General features: G+C 39.9%; 1 protein-coding gene across 1 annotated transcript in view; it reads right to left on the bottom strand.

The window, feature by feature from the left end:
* cntn3b (contactin 3b) overlaps nt 1-4,633 on the bottom strand; it is a 39,526-nt gene extending 34,893 nt beyond the window's left edge. Inside the window, exons 1-2 of the mRNA XM_041033820.1 lie at nt 4,579-4,633; nt 2,151-2,286 (exon numbers count right to left, since the gene is read on the bottom strand). Of these exons, the coding sequence (XP_040889754.1) occupies nt 2,151-2,286; nt 4,579-4,633 (191 nt within the window). The remainder of the gene's footprint in view (nt 1-2,150; nt 2,287-4,578) is intronic.
* Nucleotides 4,634-12,444: the final 7,811 nt, after the last annotated feature.

The raw sequence follows: 12,444 nt of genomic DNA, 5'->3' as shown, positions 1-12,444 counted from the left end.
TTTATGCTTTCTATTTTATCACCAGGACAAAAAAAAACTCCTCTCCTTGCCCGAAGGGAAACAAGTCAAGGACAATCAGTGTCAGAAAAACTGATACAAAGCAGCCCAAATAAAGCAAAAAAAAAAAAAAAAACACTCCTTCCTCAAAGTAAAATTAGGGACAAAAATCTCACGTCTTTAAAAACATTCCCAGACATGTCAATCCGTAATGGTGAGGCACTGCTCACTCAAACATAAATTCTTCCTTTTAAACCTGGTTTCAGATTTTTTATTCATAACAGAGGGCACTGACTCCAAGCACTAGAGCTACTGACCTAGAAGGATATCACCAGTGTGAGAAATGTGTGTTGTTTTGAAGGCGAGTGCTCCAAAAAACTCCTGGTACTACAGTCCAGCTCTGAGAAAACACAATGTGCAAATTAAGAGAGCAGCCGCACAAGGCTCGCCACAAAAGCAGGATGATGTTTCTATAGCTTTATATGAAATCAGAAGAATAGCACTATTTTTACTTTAATCACTGGGTCTCTTAAAGATGTGGGTGGTGTATGTGTTGTGTATTTTAATTAAAATCTTACAAAAATGTGTGAAGGTTGTAAGAAACAAACACTGCATTACATTATTTGATTAAAAAAAACTCTTAAAAGTTGCAGTGTCTTTTTTTTTAGGTTAAATCACATATTTGACAAATTATTACCATGTAAAATTGGATATGATGAACATATTAACAAACTATTGTTATTGCTATTTTTATTCAACCTGGCTGAGGAAAGTCCAGTATTAAATCATTTTAGCTTTGTTTTGGTCTCCATCTGGCACATTAGCTGCTGAATGCCCCACTGTGTTCACCAGCTAGTCACCAACTTCGTTTCTCTGCTGTTTGGTGCCTGGCAAGTAGTAAGTCCATTTATGAGAGTTATTTTCTTTCTCCCTTCTGCTGCTGGACACGCAGTTGATGAAAGGAGTGAGACTAAACCAAAACAGTAAATTTGTGGGATGTAAACTGAAACAGTGAAGCTGGAAAGCACAAAAGCTGTCTGTAAAGCTAATTGGAGCCGCAGAGCTGATCATAAATCTCTCTGTGGGTTTGTGGGTTGTGAGCCCTTTTACAATACACAGAATTATTTGAGCCATTGTTTATATAAAATATCGATTAGTGCAGCTTTAATATGAGGATAACGTGTTACACTCTGATGGCGATAATCTCTGCACTGCTACCCTTGTGTCAGACCTGTGCTTACTCAGCCTGGGAAAAAAATTAGGTGTGTAGTTGAAGAGAAATCCTCTTCAACAACACAAGCGAATGCCGGAATGCTCCAAGTTGCTGGTAAAATAATACAAATGATGGTTTCGGCTTCATCCTCGGATAGCTCAGGTTGCACAACAAGTCTAATGATACCCCCCGCTGCTGTGCCTGGACCATGTTTTCAGCACAGACACATTATAGGAAATGTAAGCATTAAGTGGAATGTCACTCACAAGGTTATTCCCTCTCTTCCCTGCTTGCTGTGCATCTACATGGTGCTGACCAAGCTCCGAAACACAATCTACCACAAAAAACCACCGCCAGCTGCCATTTTCAGGCAGGCTCCCCGCGCCGCCAGGGAATTGCCGGGGAGATATCAAAGGATGTGTGGTGCAAATGAGTTGCTGGAATCTCCTTTTCTCTCCTAATGATTTCTTAAGCCACGCACCATATTATAAATCATCAGCTTCATCCGTACAGTGGCTTAAATCTTATCATTAATAAAGTTAACCTCGCTCACATCTGAGGTGTTGGCATATTCATCAGCCACAGTGGCGGCTCCCTGGCTCCAACTATACATCATAGCTCAGGCTGAAAATAGATAGGCTTTTTTTTTTTCAATTAGAAATGGATGCTCAATTAAGCCATTGCTCTTTGAAGCCCGTCTTTTTGTTGAACGGTGCGTAATCTCTCTCGAGCATGGATGTCCAGAAAACGTTGTTCTTTAACAAATCAACAGCAATCAGCGTTATCGGTACTTTCTTTGATTTCCGTGGAAGCAGCGGAGGAGATTCACAAGCAATTAAGCAGCAATGGATTTTCACCATGTGATGCGGATGTGGAACCAAAGCAGGTAGACAGTTGAGCTTGTGCTTATGGGGAATGTAGCTTTGATGTGGTAATTTACCTGTACTGTGGAGGAGGGCTCCCTTCTGCCTCGCACGTGATGGTAGCCTGCTGGTCTGGGGAGTTGATTGGTAAAATGAGGTCACTTGGCTCTGTCCTCCATCTTGGCCCTTGAAATATGACATCGTCTGTGCAGGCTGGGGGAAAGGGGAGAAAGTCTATAGCAGTACAAGCCAGAAAAAATGGTCTCTTTGACCTTAAGAGAAAATAGTGGAAGAATTCAGCAAAAGTATTGACAGTGTGAGGACAAATAGTTAATCTTGCTGAAATACAGTAACTTTTCTGAGACTCAGTGTATATTACTTTTTCAATCTAGTAGTATTTTGTCTCCTAGTCCCTGAACAGTGTTTCTTTTTCCCAGAAAAATCAAAGGAATGCTTTAGGACAATCCCCATGATGTGTTGTGTATATTGCTTGTCTTTCTATTAGGAAAGTAAATTCCATTCGCTCTTGTTAGGCTGCTAACTGCTAATGCTGACATATTTGGTATGTATTTCACTGTATACGTCTTCATTTTTTTGATGAGCCTACCGCTTCAAACAGTGGAGAAAAACCCCTGACCACGGCAGTTATGCGTATTTACTCCAATTTTGCATACTGAGCCTGTCTCCCATTGTGCCAGGCCTCACACTGTCACTTGAGCATCATGATAAATCATCATATTGCTGGTATGATTACTCTCCCTCCTTGAAAACTCCAATGGAAAAATGCAACGAAAAAAAGCACTGTAAATAAGTCATATAGTCACATAATGCTTTGATTATTGTGTAAATATTAAGTTAAACTGTCTGAGATGCCATAATGCTGTTGCACAGAGCTCACATATATTGAAATGATGCAAATAAACAGAGGTGTTTGGTACTAATTATTTGCCAGGAACAGTGTCATAATGATAGATAGAGATCACGTTGACTATTGATGTACAAAGTTAGTTTTCACATATTTCTTCAGCAATTCATTGTTCCTCAGAAATGGCAGGTTTGATAAATAAAGCAGAAGTGATCTGTTTTCTGTGTCATACTACACATGCACTGGCTAATTCAGGCCATGACTATGTACTCATCTGCCAGCAGCCTAAAAGGAAAGGATGTGGAACACAATCTGGTACTAAATGAAAGCAGAGTCAACAGACGGCCAGAGTAGGCCTAATTAATATCCTACTGCTAACAGATTGCAGCATGTGGCTAGCAGTTCTACGTGTGGTTTTAACTGGTAATGATATGTCAAGGAATCAGCACATATTTCACTGTGTGACAGGAGTAGAAACAGGATAAGATAAACAATCGCAGCAACTTTTGGTGGCTTTTTAGGGACAGTGAGAAACTTGAATTAGCTTTAAAGTATACTACAGCAAAAAAAAAAAAAAACTGTTAAATTTAGGGGAACTCAGGAAACACAGTCACTTTTGAAAAGATTGCTGTAGAATGATCAATCAATAAATGATCAAACAGCTGCTATCACATCAAATTCATCCACCTTACTCTGTGGTTTAACAGCCTCTCTCTAATGTGAATTTGAATAAAATGTCGTGCAAGCTAACATCTAAGGTGTCAGTCTGTTTTGTGAAGTCCCAGTCACTATAGAGCCAGACAACATGTCACTTCAGATGTCATAATGATTGTTATCAGCTGCAGTGATTTTGGAGGGTTTCCAAGCATATAATCACATCACTGAATAAGAACTAGCACCTATAGGCAAGCAACCAAGGCCTTGTTAAAAACACTTGTCCGCTAGGAAGGTGAGACTGCTTGGATCTTGCTCCCTTGAGTACTGGGTGTGAATTACCCATGAGCCAATTTGAATAACATTCATTGGGATTTACAATGTCATTTGAACAAGGGTTGACATTCTGGTTGAGTGTCTGTGCTTCTCCTGCTCGAATCCCAGGTGGCTATCGGCACATAAGGGCAGAATGAGGCACGGTGGCAAGTAGATTGTGCTAAAATGCAGGGCTGGATTCATTGCATGGATCCTGATAATGATCTGGACAGGCCATAAACAGGAATAGGATTGGGCTCCCAGTTGTCCCTGACAGTGTACTGTAAATGTGCTGCAGGACACTGCTCTAGGGAACGGTGAAGGACATCACGCTGGAACACTGTACAAGTAATGACTGCAACTTAATCAGTGTAACCTTTTTGGTCGAGAAGATTTTCTGAGGTTATTTACAACTGTTCTGATTCTGTCTCTTCCTCACTAATGGATGAAACTCTATATTGTATATAAACACTGGTTGCTAAGAATAAGATGCTATTTCTAACCTCTAACCTTAGAGACAGACATTCAGCTCGAGACTGAAGAACAACACATTCTCCTGCTATTAATATGCATCAGAACAAATGAATTTATTAGTAGAGATGTTGTTGTGACACAAAACATGACAATAAGTGTAGTGAAACCCAAATATAATATGTGTTAAAATAACTTACCTGCAAGGCATCCAGTGATTGATAGCAGAACAATTTGTTTCCATGGTAACATCATCTTTAGTTGCCGAGGGCTAATAAGACTCTCATCCAATTGCGTGTGAATGGAATGCTCTCTCTTGAATACAAGAATTTTAATCTGAAGGGAAAGTAATTATGAATGTGATTAAAATGTGACATTTTGATCCAAATACGACAAGCATTGAACAGAAAAAACATGATTATAGCACTGCTAAGTTACATAATTGGTTCGTATTATTTCGGAGTTACTGCAAGTGAAGAGAAAGTGAGGAAGCGCGAAGCAGCGGGGGGAAAAAACAGCAGCTGACAAAAACCTGAGGATATAAGCCGCCAGTACGATTTTCAGGTGGCACAGGAGAAGAAACAGCTGCTAAATGGGTATGTTTTCTTTTACTGTGCGTGTTTCTCATCCCGCCTAACAAGCTCAATTCCGCAGCTTTAAAGAGAAGTGAGGAGGGAAATGATTGACCTCAAAAGATACTTCTCTCTCCCTATTTGACTATTAATAGGAGCTGGCAGACTGTGTACCAGCATCCCACAAAAAAAACCACTTCACACTTTGACAAAGGGCTTGGTGATACTGAATGTAAGCAAACTGATTGTTTTCACACTCATATACATTAACCTTATTCCCTGAGATCAACAGGAAATACAAGAGGGCCACACACACGTTTCACTGTCAGCTATTAGCACTGACTGATGTGGTGACGTACACTGTGAGAGGACAGAAATTTGCCAACAATACCATTTCTGCAACGGTGATTATCCCTTTAAAGGGGCACTCCAGCAATTTTTACACATCAAATCAATTCACTTGCCAGCGGAAGTACTGCTCAGTCTGCAGCTGGATGTCTGCTGTGGCTCAGGAGAAGCTTTGTCAAACCTCAGACAATGACGCTATGTCATTAGCATTACTGTCTTCAGGAGAATACTGTGCTGGGCAGTAATACGCTGCTGACTAAGGCATCACAGTACTGTGATTGCAAGTGGTGTAAGTGGCTGCATTTTTAAATGTATGCTTATATTACAATTACTTATCTCAGTATTGCTGTTACTTAGGGAATCACTTGTTTTTTGTTGTTCAGAGGTGCAGGGTGTATAAACCATGCAGCTTTCAACATGTGCCACCTACAGTGTCCTGGGGTAAGCAAACTGTCTGCCAGTTAAATACTGGGGCTGTCACATTTTATTAAAAACTCAAACTGCTATTTAACGTGAAAAAAATCTGATCTTATGATCTAAGCCCAGCAGTATAAGAGCAAAAGGCAGTGCCTTGTACTCCAGCAGTTGTAAAATGCACTTCCACTCTGACCCACTGCAGGCTCTGAGGCTCTGCTGCTTTTTTTAGTAAACTAGGCTGCTGTTAACATAAAATGGAGAAATCTAGTGAGCTGTCCTGAGCTGATAATCATGACGTTAACCCATTTAACCCCTTAAACCACAAACAGAAACATTGTGGATAATAGTGAGGATGTTAGCTTACCTTGTAAAATAGTAACTGCCTGCAGGTGTGCAGTTAAAAAGCATCATGGGAATTGTAGGTTTCAGAGATTTTGGAGTTTGAAACATACAAGGAACTAAAAGTCTAAAAGGAAATCTCAGCCTCGGCTGTATCTTTTTTTTTCTTAATCTGTCTCTCTTGTGAGTCCTCCAACTTTAGTGTAACATGATATTAAATTATTTTAATAATTTAATATCTGTTGTTGTCATCGTCAGCAGTAGATTTTTTTGTCAGGTATTTAATTCACTGGCTTTGAGAAAATCAGACATTCTTTAAATCACTATCGGTATATAATTATATAATTATATTATATATATCATAATAAAAAGTTATACTCTGATAGAAGATTTTATTCCTTTCACTCACCCCTATTCCCTGTTATTATCTGAAGGAATGATTTTCTCCATCAGATATCTCATCTAACTGATCAATGACCTAAATGGCCATTAAAACTTTTCTAATGTGGAAGTGGAACTGAGAGCTTTAAGACTGTAATTGTGGTATCAGTGGCACAGGAGGGGCTTTGCTCAAGCTCTGACCTACATCACAGTAAGTGGAAACTGATACGCCTCTCAGGATTAAGAATTCAACCCAGCCCCTCATCCTTACAACACTACCCTGTTGTGCAGATTAACCCAGGGCTATCTTTGGAATTCTTCAAACAGACCTAAATACTAACCACTCACTTGTTTCACTAACTTGTAACTGTGGGATTGTGGTGGTGGTTTGACATGGGAAGCGGGACTACATTATCTTATGGAGGAGTGTGAAGCACAGGCAGAATCTACGGGGTGGGAATCATCCCATTTGCCCGATCATAACTTAATGGCCAGTATTGGCTTAGCTCAACTGTCCTGGTGCCAGTAATTGTTCCTCATCTGGTGTAATTACAGACACAGTGAGATTCGGAGTGAATTTCCCTGTGTCTTTCAAATTTTAGGGGGGCATTTTGCCACTCTAAAAACACATCGCTTTGGATTACACAATGTGAGATTCTACTGGGGCAAAAAAAAGATTTTCTACTGTGAGTGTGGTATTAACTGCCATCCGCTTTCTGCAGGATCCGCCTTTGTCATCACAACCCATCAGTCCAAAAAGCTTCGACATTGTGAGAGGGAAATCTCCTTCAAACGACTTTCTTTGCAAGTTGGGTGTTAACACAGTTCATGGCACAGTGTCTCTGCTGATATGATGGATGTTTTTCACTGAGCACAGCTTCATCCTGCACAGACATTTTCATTTTTTAGCGTTTTTCTTTGCGTGTTGATTTCTGAGTTAATGGTTCATTAAAAGGCACTGTACATGCCAGTATTTCCACCCATGGTGTAAGACGGGTGTGTCACCTTGCCTTTAAGAATCTAATTTTCAGGGGACAGCTTTTCAGTGGCACTCGGTGGAGAGCTTAAATGTCTCACAGCACTCCAGTAGCTGTTTCAGAGTCTTTTATACTGTTAAAACTAATAAAAAAACAACAATAAAATAATAATAAAAAATAATTCTAGGGAATACACCCAGCACTTGTCTTTTTTCAAAAGCAGAAATGCTAAAACTAAAAAAAAAAAAAAGAATTGTAGCACTTTTGACCTTCAAAAAGCTGTGACTCTCAAACCTTGCAAAGATGAATATCAGCTTTAGCAAATGCAAAAGAAAAAAAAGAGAAAAAGCAAATAGTGGACACAGAGAAAACTGAAAACAACTCCTTCTGGGCTTTGTGGCAATCAAGGTGAGGTGACATTTTCTTTCTTGGACTTTCTCAACTGAAATGATGAGCAAAAGATTGCTCTGCCAAATGTAATGAGGCATCACACTCACCTCACCTCCACAGAAGCTAAACCTAATGGAAGTCATTGGCTAAACACATTCCAGAGTAAATGAGATGACTTCTTGGTTAGTGGGGCTGTTGTTGGGCACATAATTGATAGGAGAGGTGGTTAAAGGCATCCACTCCCCCCCCCCCCCCCCCCCCCCCGAGGGCAGCATAATTGCAAAACAATCTAATAAGGGATGGAGGAAAGGAAAGAGTTTCTGTCATAAGGGTGTGCACGTTCAAGGTCTGCATTCAAATCACATGCGGTACATAAGCAACGCAGAGCTAGGAGATCCACATATATCTGATCACACACACACACACACACAAAAAAAACCCACCAGTGGCACAATGGGAATGAATTCACTACAGTCTGTGATGCATTCATTTCCATTTAGTTATTGTCTTTATGACTATCTGCTGCCATCTCCATTAAATCATTCAGCAAGAGAACCTGGGAGACAAGGATCCGCCACCAGGGAGGGACTCAATCTGAATGCACAGCTGCTCTGTGCTATTGCCACTGAATGAAGAATTCACAATCAACTGTGCACTGATACCTCCTCATTTACTCTGGCTGACTGAAGACCTGCACAAGTCTATTTCTTATGAGCCAGGGAGGATTTAAAAAATATAAATAAATAAATAAAAATAAAAATAAATAAATAACTGAGGTGATTAACAAATAAACGCAGAGCTTAATGTCTGTATTTCACGGCTTAGGCTGCAGCGAAATACTTGTGAAATGAAAAGGAGAAGGAGCAGAGAGGGAGTAATTGTTCGCTCCTGCGTTATCTAAGGTGAGTGAGCAGTGCTTCCTATGGCAAATTATGCATTAAGGGTTCAACTCAACAAAAAAAAAAGGCATTTCATGTAATTACTCCCTCAAAACCCAATCACAACAGCTGTTACATTAACATTCATGAAAGAACTGGCTGAATGCATATTCTCTCTCTCGAGATGTTTCTTCCATTTCATTTCAAGTCGAGCCTTCCAGGCTTGAAAAGAAAAAAAAAATAAAGTAGCCACTTCACCCGTGAGGAAGACATGTCACACTGTGCATGTATGAATAAGACAGTATGATTGGAGCTGTGGATGTGAATGAATGTGTTTACCTGTGAAATATCACTCAAGTGAAAAGCACTGACATTACAGTACTAAAACATTACAGCCAAAATGAAGGTTTTTACACAAAATATATCAAAATTGTGATTTTCCATTCACTTGTAACATCTTCTGAGAGCTTCTACATATTAAATATGTTTACTACATTGTAACTAAACATCCGAGGAGGACACTCTGCCGACGTTATACAGCTGTGTATTTTCAAGCGAAAAATCATTGAATCCCTGGAAGACAGCAGGACGCCCCCAGTGACTCCCTCCGATGTTAAACACGGCTGCATCCCTCAGCTGCTGCCTAACGCAGGGGCAGGAGAGTAAGTGCACTTAAAAGAGAGGGGAGCAGCGATCCATTTCTCAACCCCATCATCAGCCAGGCACATCCCCAGACCCTCATCCTAGATACAGCCGCAAACACATGACTGGAGGTCAAGGATGAGGAGCAGGAGACACTTAGGCTCTTTGCATATATTTATATATCTATATATTTATAAATGTTTTTTGTCTATGCCATGCAATCTACTTCACAGCCTTTCTGGAAAGGAAACTGGCTGTACAATGTAATTGCTTTTCTGGTTCAATCAAAAGGGGGTTTCAAAGCAAATGGTGCTACAGTACAAACTGATCTCTGCACTGCCACGTTAGATATTACTGCGTTATAGAATAATTCGCTGCATGGCTTCAAAGATGCGCTTCACCCCTCATTTGGCTATTCCTTGTTATTCTCAAAATATTTGCTAAGGATCTATAAATAAACATGAATAGAGGGGAGAGAGACTACAGTCCCTGCTGAATACTGGGATACTTTGTAGATGAAGCAGGCTGAGCATTTTTCTCTCACTGTTGGGTCTGTCCTTTTGCAGTCTGGATGGAAAAGAAAAAAAAAAAAGAGCAGACCACCAGTGGCCAAATATTTGGTTTTCTGGAAAATTTAGAGCAAGGCTGAGCTGTTAGGATGATTTCTTTAATAACACTCTCCAGCAGGCTATCATAATTATATGAGAATTTTTAAGGAGGAAAAAAATGCTACACAAATATCAGAATATGTGAGTATATGACATTCAGATAAAATTAAATGGCCATTTAGAAAATCCACATGAGCTCGGACTCTTTTCCCTCAGCAGAGTGAGATAATTACCTTAAACAAGTTAAAGAAACGAAGAGCTTTTGTCCAGGCGGACAGTCCTGATGCTGTTGCTCTGTGAGACTGAGCAGAGCAGCACTATGTGGACTTTGTCCTAGATGAGGGAAATGAGCCCCAACAGTAAAAATCCCAGTAGGACCATCCAAACCATTTGAGGTTCGTCTGGAAACGCAGTCATCAGCATCATGCATGTGTGAGCACTACCAGCATGCACACTCCGTCTCTGTGCCCCCTTTTAAAAAACACGATGATGCCACATGGATGGATTTTTAGGTTATTTTATTCTACTCTGTGTCAAATTAAGTTGTATTTGCTTCTGCTTGTTCTTTTATTTTCTGCAAAGCAAAAGCAGCAAACTTAACAGGACACAGTTTCTTATAGATTCAAACCAAAAGGCAAGAAAATAACGTGCAGGCGTGCGTGATAATTTTTGACCGGATACTTACTTGTTCTAGGAGGCAGTTTTTTTCCTCTTCATTAAACTGCTTTGATTGTAATTCCACTGTTCGTTACATGTGTTATTTCTGGATCTAGTGAGCGGATTACATTTCTCACAGCAACTCTTGTCTTCTCAGAAGCCAAAGAAGAGGCTGCTCTCTGCTCCAGCAAGGTTTGCGCTCTGCACTTAATTCTGCTCCGTCTAAGTGCGTCTCTCGGTCTTTGAGGATGGGACTAACAGGAGCCTCTACCTCGGTAAATTCCACAATCAGTGAGTGAATATGCCAGATGAGGACGATAGGGGCTACGCTGGGACGTTCCTCGACCTCCTCAGATTACACTCCACAAGATGCTGCCAAGAAGAGGAGAGGACAGCGGTGCCTCTGAGCGGAGACTCACATTGTGCGCATCCCCGGGCTCTGCTCTCTTTGTGCGCAGGAAGAAGCGCCCACTGGTGACGCGTGAAAACACCCATCGCAGCACAGTAATGCGCCACCAGCCTGTGGGCACCTGCCATTCCTCTGCTTAAGTGAGTGCACATTTGATCTATGGATATTTGTCGTTAGGATGAGCAGAGATCAAGCAGAAACGTCTGCACATATTTTTGGGGAAAAACGCTATTTATATATATTCTTTAAAAAAATAAATAAATAAATAAAAAAGGGAGAAAGAGCCCGCTGCAGAACATAAAAAAGAATTAAATAGGGTCATTTATCATCATAACGAACAGACTCTTTGTAAAACATGTCTTACAGTGCATTTGTGGTGAACTGGCACATGGATATTGCAGTTGGTTTGGTGAAATGCGGATGCTGATGACCACCCGGATGGTTGGATTTATTTATTTATTATTATGATTTTTTTTTTTAATGTGCATCAGTGAAACTGACCCAAAAGAGGCTTTTATGAAGCATATCAGACATCAAATAAAAAAAAAAATCAAGAATCACCTGAATTCAGTGTAGAATGAGCCCACACAGTATTTTTCAGACACAGTCTTTAGAGAGTGTGAGAAGGATTTCATCCTGAAACACAACTGCACTTAGAAGTACACTACAAACTAGATGTGCGGTAGAGGACCACATAGACAGGTGCTTTAGTGCCTTTTGGTCTGTAAATACGGTGTCACCTAATTTAAATTTCATTGTTTTTATGATGCAACCATCCGAAATCATAGTGTTTGTGGTGAGTTTCTTCTTCTTCACAGGCTCTTTTCAACGTCTTTGCTCTGCGGGGGCATTTGATCACATGCTTATTATAAACACACAGGAGAATAAAATGGGATTTTTGTTATTATACACACCTGAGAAACTACAGTAGATTCTTGTTTTGGGCAAACACAAGGATGCACATGTTCCAAGAATACATCTTGTGACTGTTATTAGGTCATCTTTGTTTAAAGCTACACTAATCAATATTTTCAAATTAACAGTGGATTAAAAAAAAAAGTGCAAAGAGTCCACTGCAGTGACAAACCTGCAGAGAATCATCACCTGACTCTGCAGTTTCTTTCTTTTTCTAAGAAAATTTTAACATCTTTCAACTTATTTGTTTTGGTTTGGTTTTTCACCCAAAGGCAGGGTTCGTAGTAGTGAAAGCATAAAGTATAAAGTTAGTATTTATCTGCAATTTTAAAAATGTATGTTATTGATATTGATTGAACAGGCTGAATGAATTATTTGACATACTCTGGCATCAAAAAAAGAACATTTAAAAATGTGTACATGGTTTTTTGTTCAAAAATATTTTCTTTCCAAAAATCAATAACTGGGCAGGCGCTGATGCTGAGGACCTGAGCTGCATTTTGAAGCAGTCATGTCATTTAAAAATAAGCTAA

Source organism: Toxotes jaculatrix, chromosome 3 (assembly GCF_017976425.1).
Source record: "Toxotes jaculatrix isolate fToxJac2 chromosome 3, fToxJac2.pri, whole genome shotgun sequence".
NCBI lineage: Eukaryota > Metazoa > Chordata > Actinopteri > Toxotidae > Toxotes > Toxotes jaculatrix.
Note: the sequence above shows the minus strand (reverse complement) of the source record. Positions and strands in the feature narration are given on the sequence as shown.